The sequence below is a fragment of the Scyliorhinus canicula genome, chromosome 1, assembly GCF_902713615.1.
Source record: "Scyliorhinus canicula chromosome 1, sScyCan1.1, whole genome shotgun sequence".
NCBI lineage: Eukaryota > Metazoa > Chordata > Chondrichthyes > Carcharhiniformes > Scyliorhinidae > Scyliorhinus > Scyliorhinus canicula.
The window spans coordinates 218,103,921-218,121,281 of NC_052146.1; the positions used below are offsets into that span (position 1 = coordinate 218,103,921).

General features: G+C 42.7%; 1 protein-coding gene across 1 annotated transcript in view; it reads right to left on the minus strand.

The window, feature by feature from the left end:
• The window catches only part of ehbp1 (EH domain binding protein 1), a 481,622-nt gene that overhangs the window by 98,866 nt on the left and 365,395 nt on the right, over positions 1–17,361 (minus strand). The window contains 2 exon segments of the mRNA XM_038807817.1: positions 2,460–2,561; positions 7,246–7,393. Of these exon segments, the coding sequence (XP_038663745.1) occupies positions 2,460–2,561; positions 7,246–7,393 (250 nt within the window).

Below are 17,361 nucleotides of genomic sequence, written 5' to 3' on the forward strand. Positions count from 1 at the left end.
TTTATTGATGGCTATAAAACCATTGTCCATTGTTGTAAAAATCCACCTGTTTCACTGGTGTCCTTTTTTTTGAAGGAAATCTGCCATCCTTACTTGATCTGGCCTACATGAGACTCCAGACCACAGCAATGTGGTTGACTCTTAAATGCAGAGCAAGCCACTCAGTTGTATTCATCCGCTACGGAAACACAAAAAAGGAATGAAACCGGACGGACCACCCGGCATCGACCTCGGAACCAGAAACGACAACGACTCTGCAAAGTCCTCCGTACTAACATCTGGGGGCTTGTGCCAAAGTTGGGCAAGCTGTCTCACAGACTAGCAATAGCCTGACATAGCCATTCTCACAGACTCATACCTTATCATGTCCCAGACACCACTATCACCATTCCTGGGTATGTCCTTTCTCACCGGCAGGACAGACCCAGAAGAGATGGCAGCGCAGAGACGTATAGTCGAGAGGGAGTTTCCCTAGGAGTCCTCAACATCGACTCTGGACCCCAAGAGGTGTCATGACAGTGGCTCAGTAGTACCACCATAGACCAAGCTGGCCAGGTCCTAAAGGACATAGCTGCAAGACTGGGACTGTAGTAGGTTGTTAGAGAACAAACAAGAGCAAAAAACATACTTGACCTCATCCTCACCAACCTACCTGCTGCAGATGCATCTGTCCTAGACAGTAGCGATAGAATTGACCACTGCACAGTCCTTGTGGAGACACAGTCCCGTCTTCACATTGAAGATAACCTCCATTGTGTTGTGTGGCACTATCATTGTGCAACATAGACTTTTAACAGATCTAGCAACTCAAGACTGGGCCTCCATAAAGTGCTGTGGGCCATCAGCAACAGGATTGTACTCAACCATAATGTACAACCTCATGGTCCAGTATATCCCCACTCTACCATTACCACCAAGCCAGGGATCAACCCCGGTTCAGTGAAGAGTGCAGGAGAGCATGCCAGGAGCAACACAAGGCATATCTAAAAATGAGGTGTTAACCTGGTGAGGTTACAACACAGGATTACTTGTGCGCCAAACAGCATAAGCAGCAAATATTAGTCAGAGCTAAACGATTCCACAACGAACGCATCAGATCTAAGCTCGGCAGTCCTGCCACATCTAGCTGTGAATGGTGGTGGACAATTAAACAACTCACTGAAGGAGGAGGCTCCATAAATAACCCTATCCTCAATGACGGAGGAGCCCAGCACATCTGTGCAAAAGATAAGATTGAGGCATTCGCACCAATCTTCAGCCAGAAGTGCTGAGTGGATGATCCACCTCGGTCTCCTCTGGAGGTCTCCAGCATCAGAGGTGTCAGTCTTCAGCCAATACAATTCACTCCATGTGACATTAAGAAACGGCTGAAGGCACTGGATACTGCAACGTCTATGAGACCTGACAATATCCCGGAAATAGTACTGAAGACTTGCGCTCAAAACTTGCTGCACCCCAGCCAAGCTGTTCCAGCACAGATGTAACAGTGACATTCACCTGGCAATGTGAAAATTACCCAGGTGTGTCCTCTGCACAACAAACAGGACATATCCAATCTAGCTAACTATCACCCTATCAGTCTACGTTCCATCATCACAAAGTGATGGAAGGAGTCATCAACAGTGCTGCCAAGTGGCACTTACTCAGCAATAACCTGCTCATGGACGTTCAGTTTGGGTTCCACCAGGGTCACTCAGCTCCTGATCCCATTACAGCCTTGCTTCAGACATGGACAAAAGAGCTAAATTCCAGAGGTGAGGTCAGAGTGACTGCCCTTGACATCAAGGCAGCATTTGACCGAGTGTGGCATCAAGGAGCCCAGCAAAGCTGGAATCAATAGGGAAACTCTTCACTGGTTGGAGTCATAACTATCTCATGGTTGGAAGTCAATCATCTCAGCTCCAGGACATCACTGCAGGAGTTCCTCAGGGTAGTGCACTAGGTCCAAACATCTTCAGCTGCTTCATCAATGACCTCCCTTCCATCATAAGGTCTGAAGTGGAGATGTCAGGACCCGGGTTCAATCCCGGCCCGATAACTTATCTCCTGACCTTACCACCCCCCCAGGCCTGTCCACTATCTATAAGGCAAGAAGGCAACTCACCACCAGCTTCTGAAGGGGAGCTGGGGATGGGCAATAATTGCTGGCCTAACCAGCGACACCCACATCCTATCAAAAAATGAATTAAAAAAAACATTTTCTACTTGTGGTGAGCTTGTATCAGCATGGGCAATAAATGTCAATTCTAGGGCCACAGCAGCCAGAAATACAGATATGATGTATATAAAATGTATATACATTTTGTAATATAGTATTTGTTTCAAGGTATTGGTATAAAAACTCCAAGTTTCAGTCTCTATGTATATGTGCATCACAAACAGAAATGACAGACAGGGAAAGCTCATGCAAGCACCAAAAATTGCATTTTATGCAGCACAAACAGCATAATCAGAATTACCAAAAGAATCAAGGTCAGTTTCAATGTTAGTATGTTCCTCTCCACCTCCCAAAATAGAGCACTCAGCGCCTTCCTCATTAATATCTACCCCAACAGTATCATCTGTAGGAAGAAGAAAATCAGCAAAAGCAATCATAATACATTGCATCATTGAACATACCATTTGTCATTAATGAATATTTCCATCTATGTAAAAGTGTGAGACTGTGTTACAATGAAAATCGTTAGTGTTTTAGTCTTAAATTTACTTCAGAAGACCTATAAAGACTGACATTACATGCATGATTGGTGTTTGCACAACATTACATGTGCGGTACAATGAAAAACTTGAGGATACCAGCAGAAACGTACGCAGGCATATACAAAATCCACCTTTAAAGTTTGATAAAGTGGAGACACGGTGAACTTATTGTTTTAAGAATGTTAATATTAGCAATGAGCATATACTGCCCTCATCCCTTTTCTCTAATTAGAAACATCAGCAGCAGTTGGAAGTTAAGTGAGCAAAGTCTTATGCATGCTTAAAGCACACATATACTTCAAGTCAGCTCTCAGGTGAAAACTCTCAGGGGAAAGACCTAAGTGCTTTGCTTTCCTGCATGTACTAATTGTTCAGCCAATCTCTCTGAAAACTGGCTGGTCTGTGGCTTCTAATATTGTAAACAAGTGCTGATTGGCTGTGACAGTCCGGTCAGTGTAGATACATGTAGTATGAGAATCAGACATTAACACCTGGTGATGCCACGGGACAATTACTGGGTGCTCTGATGTGCAATGTTACCAGGATGTTGATCACATTACTTCCAGAAATGCAAGCCACCCATTCATTGGTCGAAAGGAAATCTGACAGCAATCGGGAGAACCATTTGAGAAAAAAGGCCAGTGGGCAAAATAGAATCTAGTAGGCCTGTCTTGTAGTTGCTGCCAGCTATCTGAGACCCCATTATGGGATAATATAAACCAGGCATGACCATCTTTTTCACTTGGTGGCGGGTGGTGCATAGATCCATTTTTTCTTACTCAAGGGGCTGATGAGCAAATATTGGAAAAATAAGGTTTGGCAGCACATCAAACCGAATTTCATAAAAAAGTTGGGTATTAAGAAACAATAGACTGTTGAGCAAAAGTAAAGCAATGTCATTGCAATAAAATGTTACGTTAAAAAAGAGCAATTAATAAAAATAATCAGAATGTGAGAGGTTCCGAGGGTACTGCCAGACTCACTCCCAGTCTCACGGCATTAACTCACTCACCCCCACTGTGCGTATATACACACACACACACACACACACACACACACACCGGGTTTGACCTCTCAGCCCAAAGCCAGGCAACCAATATCTCCACTACAGGGCCCTAGCAGTTTTATATCCGACCCTGAACCCCCAGCGCCTGGTCCTGCAATTGTACCCCCCCACTCTGCTCGGCTCTCTGGCCCCATCCCTCAAGCATTGCACCTCCCACCGCCCCCAAGAATACCTCTCCCACTCCTCAGCCGGTGTTCACTCTTGTCCAAACACAGTTTGTTTCTCTCTCACATCTGCTGCAGCAAACTCGAGAGCAAACTGTGATTGGAGGAGCAGCTCCTTGCCAAACCTTCCACTCCACTTACCTGTTCGAATGGCATCATCAAAACTGGCTTTAGGGGAGTCACAATCTGGCCTGCAGCAGTTGGTCGGACATGTTTAGTTTAAACAGAGTGAGATTGGGTAACAGAATTGCAACTCAAACCATCCAAACCCACAACGTCCACCATCTAAAAGAGCAAGGGCAGCAGTTGAATTGAAAATCACCATTTCCAATTTCTTCTCCAAGCCACACCATCTTGACTTGGAACTATCTGTTCCTTCACTGTCGCTGGGTCAAAATCCTGGACTCCCTCCCTAAAAGCACTGTGAGTGTACCTACACCTCAGGGACAGCAGCGGTACAAGAAGGCAGCTCACCACCACCTTCTCAAGGGAAATTAGGGATTAGCAACAAATTTAACATTCCATCAAAGAATAAATAAAAACAAACAGCGTTGCTATATACACTCTTCAGCTGCTACATTGCATGGAACAGTGTATTGATGAGATGAAATAAAGAAAGATAACATATTTGTTTTTCAGAGCCTTATGATGTCAGGATTTCCTGAAATAATTTAGTTAGTCCTATCCTCTCCACGTTAATTTCTCCCCCTTTCTATCCATTTTGGTAGGAATAACAGCAAAAGAGATTATTATTTAAATGATAAAATATTAAAGCATGCTGCTATGCAGAGGGACCTGGGCGTCCTACTGCACGAGTCAAAAAATGTTGGTTTACAGGAGCAACAGGTGATTAAGAAGGTGAATGGAATTTTGTCCTTCATTGCTAGAGGGATGGAGTTTAAGACTAGGGAGGTTGTGCAGCAACTGTATACGGTGTTAGTGAGGCCACACCTGGAGTACTGTGTTCAGTTTTGGTCTCCTTACCTGAGAAAGGATGTACTGGCATTGGAGGGTGTGCAGAGGAGATTCACTAAATTAATCCCAGAGTTGAAGGGGTTGGATTACGAGGAGAGGTTGAGTAGACTGGGACTGTACTCGTTGGAATTTAGAAGGATGAGGGGGGATCTTATAGAAACATATAAAAGTATGAAGGGAATAGATAGGATAGATGCAGGCAGGTTGTTTCCACTGGCGGGTGAAAGCAGAACTAGGGGGCAAAGCCTCAAAATAAGGGAAGAAGATTTTTTAAAAAAAATTTAGAGTACCCAATTCATTTTTTCCAATTAAGGGGCAATTTTGCATGGCCAATCCACCTACACTGCACATCTTTGGGTTGTGAGGGCAAAACCCACGCAAATACGGGAAGAATGTGCAAACTCCACACATATAGTGACCCAGAGCCGGGATCGAACCTCGTACCTCGGCGCCGTGAGGCAGCAGGGCTAACCCACTGTGCCACCGTGCTGTCAGGGAAGTAGATTTAGGACTCAGTTTAGGAGGAAATTCTCCACCCAAAGTGTTGTGAATCTCTGGAATTCCTTGCCCAGTGAAGCAGTTGAGGCTCCTTCATTAAATGTTTTCAAGATAAAGATAAGATAGTTTTTTGAAGAATAAAGGGTTATGGTGTTTGGGCGGAAAAGTGGAGCTGAGTCCACAAAAGATCAGCCATGATCTCACTGAATGGCGGAGCAGGCTCGAAGGGCCAGATGGCCTACTCCTGCTCTGAGTTCTTATGTTATCCATGTGGGGAGGTGGAGGGTTAAATCAGGAAATGTTTCTGATCTCTCCACAACCTTCAAAATCTTTACTAAACAGAAAGCTAGTTAGCTCCCTTTTGTTGGGGCAACCCAACAATGTTTTTCTCTTCGAGAACTTTCGGAATCGGCTATCGGGGAAGAGTTTCCTCTGTTGCTAGTTTTTTTCAAAGCTTGTGAATTTTATACTTGTCCCTTGCAGCCCCATGTTCAATGCCCAACATAAAAATAAAAAGATGGGGCAAAAGTAATTACGATATAAATTTGAAAAGAGCTTGTTAGTGAAATAGTCTCGTTAAAAAGATTTGAGAATTAATTTTCAAATAAGCAAAATTAAAATAAAACAATTAAAACAGAGCAGAGAGAACTGGAAGGAAATGTGTGAGGCAAACAACATTAAGGTATTGAATTTTTTTTACTAAAATCATTTGTTTATTTAAGTAGTCAGATTTATTACAGTATCAAAGCTGTTCTAGCGATTGAATAGTTGCAGTTTTAATGTAAATTACAGTGTCAAGTGAATGAATTGTCCACGGATATGGGAGTCACAGACTGACCAGGGAGTTGCACACCATCCTGAGCACAGCAGATTCATAGAACATAGAACATAGAACAGTACAGCACAGAACAGGCCCTTCGGCCCTCGATGTTGTGCCGAGCCATGATCACCCTACTCAAACCCACGTATACACCCTATACCCGTAACCCAACAACCCCCCCCCTTAACCTTACTTTTATTAGGACACTACGGGCAATTTAGCATGGCCAATCCACCTAACGCGCACATCTTTGGACTGTGGGAGGAAACCGGAGCACCCGGAGGAAACCCACGCATACATTCATGTTATGCTGGAGATGTAAACGTGGCCCAACAAGCAGCTACCACCAAACAATGGTTGTCCCATGTGCCCCAAGCTGTATGGTGGCGCACTTGGTTGTCCCTCCTGCCATTTCTCCCTGGATTTAAGAATGCTACTGGCGAGGCAAGCAGCTGAAAATTCAATTCTTGTGGAGGCACAACCAATTTCTAGCAGCTAGCATTTAACATGAGGTCCAATTTTGGATTGGCCCATGGAACACCATGTGCAGACTGGGCAGATTACCCCCTCTGTCCTGATTACAAGCAGGCCTAGCCACTCTCCTCCGCCACACCCTCTCCCATTACGGCTAGACGGCCACTTAATTGCTGGAACATTATTCACACTCCACTCCCCATAATCATGGCCAAATACCTACTGGTTCCCACGGGACCCTGCCTGTGATGTCCTGACATAAATCCCAGATGCTGCCTGTTGGCCAGGCTGTTAGGCAGAAGTCTCCAAGTTATTTAAGATCCCAAACATTAAAGGCAGGGCCTTTAGATCCTGACCTTGCTGAGTTTTCTCTGTGCTCCCCTTCAATCCCCCGGCTAATATCGGGACCAATGTGTCAATTCATTTATTGGTTGGACTTCCATGCTGGCGAGCAATGATTGCACTGATGTTTTATTAAAGAGTACATTATTTTACAATTAAAATACTGGTAACCAAGTAAGAAGTTCCCCATGTCAAATTTCACTAACCTCCAGCTGCCTTTGATTTTTCTCTGAACTTTTCTGTGGTCAGTTCATTGTAGCTCGGAAGATCAGACATCTTAACGCCAGATCGAGCTTCTGCAATTAGCTGACGAGCTCTCTCTCTCAACTGGCGACGTCGCTCTTCATCTTGGTGCTGGAAGATATTGAATAGCTGCCATCACAGTAATTGACAAAAACGCAATTTCATTCCAAAATTGATCATCATGATAGCAAGCATGATGTTTCAGACAGCACATCAACAATTCTTCCTGTGGGATAGCTAGATATATTCTACTTTATGATCCAAATTGTTCAAAATTGAGACAAAATAAAAATATCACACTTAAAATTACAAATCAAAACTCCCTAATCCCATATATATTTTAGAATAGAGGCAAACTGACAACACTCAGCATCCACCCACTGCATGGCTATTTAATTACACTGGGAACATACTCTTCAGTTTGCTACAGTTATGCAAAAGACTTGCCCACAATTTACTTTAACCAACTAGTCAATCCAGAATTATTTTATCATTGCATGCAATCCTGTAACAGATGATAAGGCAGATAATGTGTTCACACCAACAATAGCACTCTTGAAACAACTCTACAATGTGCCCAAGAGGATGTGGAGTTGACTGATCCTCTGTGGGGACATGCTCTTCATTTAATCTTTCAGCACAGTGGCATAATTTAGACTTGTAATATCAAATATTAGTATATTAGAAAACCAATATGTGCCTCATTGTAGACCAATTACACTTGCCATTAATATTTAGACCAAGCCAAACTGAATTGTGTAATTGTGGGGTAAAATAGAACATATATAAAGCATTTTACACATATCCAAGTATTAAAAGTGACAACATTGATTTTCAAAAAGTTTTAACTTACCATTTGTTGTCCTTTCCTATTCAGATTTTTGTACGACAACATTGCAATTGAAAAGCGGAGTCAAGGATTGGTGTGTGTCTAAACCTCCAAGGGAGTGATCCGGAGACACACATTAACGAATACCCCTTTTGTATTAATTTTAAATGATGCTATTTCCTTTAACACTCACTCAACTGATAGATTAGACAGATTTGATAAAATTACCTCACTTTGGTTTTTAAATCTAAATTCTTGAATGTGGAGTAGCAAAAATTTTAATCTTTAATTAAGAGCAAAAAACCTCTACAAATGTTGGAAATCTGAACTAAACTGGAAAATGTTTGAACTATTCACCTTACAGTTTATTTTTTTTTTAAATTTAGAGTACCCAATTCATTTTTTTCAATTAGGGGGCAATTTAGCGTGGCCAGTCCACCTACCCTGCACATCTTTGGGTTGTGGGGGAGAAACCCACGCAAACACGGGGAGAATGTGCAAACTCCACACGGACAGTGACCCAGAGCCAGGATCGAACCTGGGACCTCGGCGCCGTGAGGCTACAGGGCTAACCCACTGAGCCACCATGCTGCCCTCACCTTACAGTTTATGACCGTTCCTTAGAACATAGCTCCGAGGAAAGATCTGATTGAAGCCAAAATGATGGCTTGGTTTTCCTCTTTACGTGTGCTGGTTGACATGTAGCATATTTCAAGCACTTCATATATTTATTATTCTCAATAGAATGTCTTTAAAGTCGTATGTGTGTACACTGCACAATGTTCCATTATTCTAGGCTGTAGCTTTGAGACTGCCTTTGGTGTAAAGGTCTCCAGTGAATAAATACATATTTATAAGGCAAAAAGATTAAGTTTGTTTCTCAATAAAAGACTTCAATGATTTGCTTAACAATCTGGGATGAGTTTACAGTCGAGCTATAAATATATTTCTATCATAAAAACAGAATCATAAATTTAAATATATTAGTTATTTCTTAGAATCATAGAATCCCGACAGTGCAGAAGGAGGCCATTCGGATCATCGAGTCTGCACTGACCCCCGAAAGAGCACACTACCTAGGTCCAATACCCTGCGCTAACCCCATAATCCCACCTAGCCTTTGGACACCTAACCTGTACATATCTGGAGTGTGGGAGGAAACTGGAGAACCCGCAGAAAAAACGCACAGACACGGGGAGAACGTACAAACTCCACACAGTCAGTCAGGCAGCAGTATTAACCACTGTTGTCACCATGCACCCATTTCTTCATGATGTAGAGAATATTTAATTTCTCATTTAGCCAACCAAAGAAATTGCACTTCAGCAAATGAACAATATTGACTCTTAAACTGTATAAATTATTGGATCAGATCCTAGTGGGAACATAAAGAAGTGCATTTTAGTCCACCTCAGTTCATCTATCCTGAAAAATGCCACATGCCTCCTCCTTTCTTCTACAACGTAGCATTCAACTTTGCTGAAATGGTTCAAAGTTTTTTGACTCTGCTGCACTACATGAAAACTCCATGTGTTTATTTCTCCATGAAGAAAATTCCCAACATTAGCCTTAAATTTGCTTTTGCTAGTTTAAATCCTGCCTTTATCCAATTTAATTTGCAAGTATGGCTCCATATTTACCACTTGCACATCTACAAGGGCCCCTCTCAGTCACATAATTCGGTGACTGGAATATCTGTTCCTCTAATATTTCCTCACAATACAATCCTCTGATTATAAAGAACTATTTGTAGTTCTGCTCGGTGCTACTGCTATGTACCCGAGTAAGCAGATTTGGATATGCTACTGAAAATATCGATCAACTAAAACACCATATGTTTATAAAGGACCAAGTTTGGGTAGATGTAGTAAATCACGATGTACAGTCAAGGCAGGAGTGCAAAATAGTAACATGGGAAATGAAGGCTAGAGAATGACAAGAGACAGAGAGAAAAAAACCTAAGAATACACCAACAATCAAGTCTAGCTGATACAAAGATAACAAGATGACAAAACTAAAGGCTCTGTATCAGAATGTGCGCTGCATTCATAACAAAGTAAATGAACTTGCTTTAAAACTTTGTGGGTGAGCCAGGGCCCCAAGCAGTGTAGGGCAAAGGAGAGCGAGTACATGCTGATATTGGCTGGCAACTTGAGTCTTGGACATGGCAGAGGAGAAAGGGGAACATCTGAGCTGCTTCCTAAGTTCATACTTCGGTGTTGCTGCAAGCACATTTTATTTGAATTATATTTTCCCTTTCAAGTAAGTGTAGTCAGTGTCAGACTAGGTTCACCTAAACTTGTTTCTTTAAGGCCTCGGAGTCAACCTCTTAGTTACCCTTCACCTCTGCCCTGCTCAAGATTCCTGCTCAAGGTTCAAGTTGCCAGCCAAAATCAGCATGTACTCATTCCCCTTTGCCCCATACTGCTTGGGGCCCTGGCTACCCCCTACAACAGGCCAGGGGTAATGTCCTGCTGCTCATTTCAGCGACCTTGTGTCCATTCCAGATCTCACCCACAAAATGTTAATGTTTTAAAGCAATTTTTGAAAGTTATGACTAGAATATTACAATGCAAATGATCCCATTGTTGTGATCAGACTGGGTACAATAAGAAGTCTTACAACACCAGGTTAATCACCAGGTGATCAGACTGGTGGGAGGAGGAGGGGGGTGGGGCAGCAGGGAAGAAAAGGTGGTGGACATGGAGAGGCAGCAAAGCAAGAGGGATGAAAGAATGTGGTGTGAAAGGCAAAGAAAAATTTGGGATAGACATTAGGAGAAAAGGGTGATGGGGAGAGGGATATGAACTGAGGAGAAAGGGCTGAGGGAGAAGATAGAAACATTCAATCACGGAAGACTGTGGGCTACCTTTTTTACACACTCGTCATTGGAAAGCATAGCCCACAGCTTTCAGCAGTTCTGCTTCCTGCCATGCCACATCGGTCCATGAGTGAATGGGCGAGGGAAGCTGAGCGGGCGAGGGAGGCATAAAGAATGAATGCTGTGTGAAAACAATTGAAAGAGATGCAGTTTGCTCTATAAAAGATAGGATATTGAGAAAAGAAAGGTTTATTTAATGGACTGGCTAACTGGGAATATTTTCAAGATGGCAACTTGTAACTAGTGGAGTACCACAGGGATCAGTGTTGGGGCCACAATTATTTGCAATATATATTAATGACTTGGATGGGCAGCAAGGTGGCGCAGTAGTTAGCACTGCTGCCTCATGGCGCTGAGGAATCGGGTTCGATCTTAGCTCCAGGTCAATGGCCGTGTGGAGTTTGCACATTCGCCCTGTGTCTGCGTGGGTCTCACCACCACAAGATGGATTGGCACACTAAATTGCCCCTTAATTGGAAAAAAAATAATTAGGTACTCTAAATTTATGTTGAAAAAATTAAAGACTTGGACGAGGGAAGTGAACGTATCACCAAGTTTGTGAAGACACCAAAATAGGTGACAAGGCAAATGGTGAGGATGACAAAGAGTCTCCAGAGAGATAAAGACAGATTAGGGGAGTGGACAAAAATAACAAAAACCTTGTACATAAATCACAAAAAGCTAGCATGCAAGTTCAGCAGGTAATTGAGAAAACAAATGGAATGTTGGCCTTTATTTCAAAGGGAATGGAGTATAAAAATAGGAAAGATTCGCTAAAACTATGCAGGACACTAGTGAGACCACACCTGGAATACTGTGAACAGTTCTGGTCCTCTTATGTAAGGAAAAATATACTGTCATTGGAGGCAGTCCAGAGAAGGTTCACTAGGTTGATCCCAGGTATGGAGGCATTTTCTTATGAGGAGAGGTTGAATAGGTTGGGCCTGTGCTCATTGGAGATTAGAAGTATGAGAGGCAACCTTATTGAGACGCACAGGATTCTCAGTGGGCTTGACAAGGTAGATGCTGAGAGATTGTCTCCCCTTGTGGAAGGACCAGAGGGCATAATCTCAGAGTAAGCGATTGCCCGTTTAAGACCGAGATGAGGAGGAATTTCTTCTCTCAGAGGGTAGTGAATCTGTGGAATTCTTTACCGCGGAGAACTGAAGAGGCAGGGTCGTTAAGTATGTTCAATGCTGAGATCGACACATTTTTAATCAGTAAGGGAATCAAAGGGCAGCACGGTGGCACAGTGGTTAGCACTGCTGCCTCACCGCGCCGAGGTCCCAAGTTCAATCCCGGCATTCTCCCCGTGTCTGCGTGGGTTTCGCCCCACAACCCAAAGGTGTGCAGGGTAGGTGGACTGGCCACGCTAAATTGCCCCTTAATTGGAGAAAATGAATTGGGTACTCTAAATTTAAAAATTATATATTTTTAAAAAAGTAATGGAATCAACGGTTATGGGGATAAGGTGGGAAAGTGGAGTTGAGGATTATCACATCAGATCAATCATGACCTCATTGGATAGCAGAGCAGACTTGTTGGGCCGAATGACTTACTTCTGCTCCTATATCTTATGGTCAATTTCTATCAAGCAAAGTTGGTAACGAGGATGCAACCTGTAACTAGTGGAGTGCCACAGGGATTAGTACGGCTGCTTTAGAACTAAAGAGTTACAGGAAGCCAGAGGGGCAGTGTTCATCTTTACCTCGCCTTCACACATGGCCAAGCAACACAAACAGGAATGGGAATAGCAAGCATAGAAGTACAGAGTTCATCATGGCATATCTGAATCGCAGATCCAAAGTCCAGGAGGTTGGATTGGATTTGTTTATTGTCACGTGTACCAAGGTACAGTGAAAAGTAGTTTTCTGCGAGCTGCTCAACGGATCATTAAGCACATCAAAAGAAAAGGATATAAAAGAAAATACATAATAGTGCAACACAGGGTACACAATCTAACTAGATAACACCGGCATCGGGTGTAGCATACAGGGGTGTAGTGTTAATGAGGTCAATCCATGAGAGGGTCGTAACTTAAATAGGTAGGTGCGTAACTTAAATAAGATGAAATTCACAGAAATGAGGGAAGAACTAAAGCACACGAAAGGGAGGAGAATATTAGTCAAATTTTAGTAGAAGACTACTGGCATAATTTTAAAAGGATTACTGCTAAATATGCAGGCTCAATGTAAATTTACGATCAGGAGGCTCAGAGCAAACACACACGACCCTAAATGGATTAACAAGCAAATTAAAAGAGATGTAAAAAGGATAAACGACCTTTACAAATCTTGATGGTAGAAAGCTGAGAAGGTTCACTGGGATGAAAACAGCAACATGCAGAAACATGTCAAAAGGTTGATCATAAGGGCAAAGAGAGACCTAGAAATAAGCAGAGCTGCAGAGGCAAAACATAATTTAAATAAACATTCTTTCAATACGATAATAGCAAGAGGACTATCAGAAAATCTGAAAATGTTAAAAGTTGCACTGGTTTGAAACAAGAGGATGCGTAGGAAATAATAAATATTGTACAGAAAGAATGGATGTATTTGCATTTATACAGAACTTACAACCTCAGATCATACCAAGTGCTTCACAGACAATGAAATATGTTTGCATTGTTGTTGCTGCTGTAATCGAGTAGATAATGGCAACTAATTTGTGCACAACAAGCTCTCACAAACAGTAATGAGGTAAATGAACAATTAAATTTCATTTGTGCTTCTGCTCGAGGAATGAATGTTAGCCAGAAAACCATGAGAACTCTTTTTCCAACAGTGCTACGAGTCATTTTACAGCCATTTCAGGGAACAGATGGACCCTTAAGTTTTACGTTTCTGAAAGGAAGCACCACTGAAATTGCAAAGTTATCCAAGTACTGCACTGAAGTTTCAGCTTAGAGATTGTGTTCAAATTCTTGAACTGCTGATTCTCTGACTTAGAGGCAAGTAGGCCAACATTATATCCTGAATTATTACTTTAGTTTTTTCTGCATATTTGACTGCTTTAAATGTAGGGAAAAGAGCTTTCACTAAAGAGGAGGTCTCAGAGAATATTTGGAGAGCTCAAAGTCATCGTACAAGACCCTCTGTAATAGACTTTAATTCTTGGGATATGGTATTCAACAAAAGAGGGGGCCACAAGGAATGGAAAGGTCCTCGGAATCCGAGCAGCTGATAAATGGCAATGAGATATCCTGCACCTCATACACTTGTGTGTTTTGCAATGACATTCCTAAGGTATAGAATTCAATAGAACAGGGGCCAGGTGGTAGGTTGAGTGATCATGATGCACAGGACATCCAAAGGCCAGGGGCCTAAAGTGGGGTCTCCAGAAAGGTTCAGTGAATGGAGGGATGTGACTGCCATCCGACTTGCAGGAAAAACTAATGGCAAGTTTAAATTTTGGTTAAATATTCAAGATGATGGTCAAGAAGTGAGTTCCATGGACTGGCAGCATGGTTAATTGGTGGGATTTGAACCCATGTCCCCAGAGCATTAGCCCAGGGCTCTTCATTATAAGCCCAGTGACATTTCCACTCGGCCACTGCATCATTACATGTATTGTAGCTGTGCATACACTGGGCCTTGTGGAAGCAATTAATATGGAATTATATTTGTCAAATATTTTAGGGGAAATTCTGTGCAAAGGGTATACTGAAAACAGCTTTCCTATTGAATGTTACATAGATTTTGAAAAAAATCTAAGTTAAAAACAATTAACAATTGACCCTGCTAGCTTGATACAAATATTTGGAGAAAAGGAAATCTTCAAAGTCAAATGAGTTTGTGCAAGTCATAAATTATCTCATTGTTTCACAACAAGGATTAATTGTGCCAAGAGATTATTTGGGGTCCTGGAGGAGGGGTGTCTTGTAATGTAATATTTTATGGAGAAAGAGAAGTCTTATTTCCTTCAATTTTTTTTTAAATACTATTTTGAAATTTGTTTTGAAACACTGCAAATATTATTTAAATTTTTAATTTAAATTAAGATAAAGGGAATCTGTTTATAGTTTAAGTTAAGCTAAGTGTGAGCACTCATTGGATGATGACTTAAACACATAGGGAAGTGCAGTGGCATTGTCGCTAGACCCAATAATGCAGAGACAGGGCATACTCTGGGGACCTCGGTTCGAATCCCACAGCAGATGGTAGAACTTAAATTGAATTAAAGAAAACCTGGATTTACAAGTCTAATGATGACCGTGAAAACATTGTCAATTGGTGTAAAAATTCATCTGGTTCACTATTACCCTTTAAGGAAGGAAACCTGCCATCCTGACCTGGTCTGGCCCACGTGTGACTCCTGAGCCACAGCAATATGGTTGACTCTGAAATGCCCTCTGAAATGGCCTAGCAAACCACTTAGTTGTATCAAAACGCTACAAAAAAAACAAGCAAAAGGAACAAAGCCGAACAGATCACCCAGCATTGACCTCGGCACCGGAAATGCAAACCCAGCATTGTAGACCCTGCAAAGACCTCCTTACTAACATCTGGCACCTTGTGCCAAAATAGGGAGAGCTGTCTCACAGACTAGTAAAGCAACAGCTTGACATCGTCAAACTCAAGGAACACTGCCCTCACAGATAAAGTCCCAGAAATCACTATCACCAACCCTGGGTGTATTCTGTCCCACCTGCAGGGTGGACCCAGCAGAGGTGGTGGCACAGTGTATGCAGTCAGGAGGGAGTTGCTCAGGGAGTCCTCAATATCGACTCTGGGCCATATAAAGTCTCATAGCACCAGGTCAAACATAGGCAAGGAAACCTCCTGCTGATTCCCACAAAGCGGCTACCTTTAGCTGATAAATCCTCCATGTTGAACACCACTTGTATGAAGCAGAGAAGGTGACAGGAGCACAGAATGTACTCTGGGTGGTTGGTACTCCGGGTGTGGCACTACCACAGTGCTAAATGGGATAGATTTCGAACAGATCTAGCAACTCAAAACTGGGCATCCAAGAGGCACTGTGAGCCATCAACACCAGCAGTTATACTCAACCACAATCTGTAACTTCATGGCCAGACATATCCTCCTCTCTCCCATTACCACCAAGCCAGGGGATCAATGAAAAGTGCAGGAGGGCATGCTAGGAGCAACACGAGGTATACCTAAAAATTAGTTGTCAACCTAGTGAAGCTACAATACAGGACAACTTGTTTGTCAAACATCATAAGAAGCAAGCAATGGACAGAGCCAAGAGATTCCACAACCAACAGGTCAGATCTAAGCTCTGCAGTCCTGTTACATTCAACCATCAATGGTGGTGGACATTAAACAACCCACTGGAGGAGGAAGCTCCGCGAATATTCCCTCCTCAATGAAGCCAAACTAGCCAAACTGTTTCTGTATAGCTACAATACATCTACCTGGCATTGTGGAAAATTATCCACGTATGTCCTGTACACAAGAAACAGGACAAATCCAACCAGGTCAATTATCGGCCCATCAGTCTACTCTCGATCATCAGTAAAGTGATGGATGGGGTCATCAACAGTGCTATCAAGCTGCACTTACTCGGCAATAACATGCTCACTGACGCTTCATTAGGTTCCGCCAGGGTCACTCAGCTCCTGACCTCATTACAGCCTTGGTTCAAACATGGACAAAAGAGCTGAATGTCAGAGCTGAGGTGAGAAGAGAATGACTGCCCTCAACATCAAGGCAGCATTTGACCTAGTATGGCATCAAAGAGCCCTAGAAAAACTGGAGTCAATGGGAATCAGGGGGAAAACTCTTCGCTGGTGGAGTCATACCTGGCCGAAGGAAGATATTTGTGGTGGTTGGAGGTCAATCACCTCAGCTCCAGGAGATCACTGCAGGAGTTCCTCAGGTAATATCCGAAGCCCAACCATCTTCAGATACTTCATTAATGACCTTCCTTTCATCGTAAGGTCAGAAGCGGGGATTTTCACTGATGACTGCACAATGTTCAGCACCATTAATGACTCCTCCGATACTGAATCAGTCCATGTCCAAATGGAGAAACACCTGTGTACCGTCTACAAGATTCACTGCAGGAACTCACTGAAGTTCCTCAGGCAGCACCTTCCAAACCCATGACCACCGAGATGGACAATGGCAGCAGACACCTGGGAACACCACCACCTGACGGTTCCCCTCAAAGTCACTCACCATCCTGACATAGAAATATATTGCCATTCCTTCACTGTCACTGGGTCAAAATCCTGAACTCCCACCCTAACAGCACTGTGGGTGCATATACATTCCACGGACTGCATCAGTTCAAGAAGGCAGCTCACCACTGTTTTTTGTAATGTTTTTAAAAATAAATTTAGAGTACCCAATTCATTTTTTCCAATTAAGGGGCACTTTAGAATGGACAATCCACCTACCC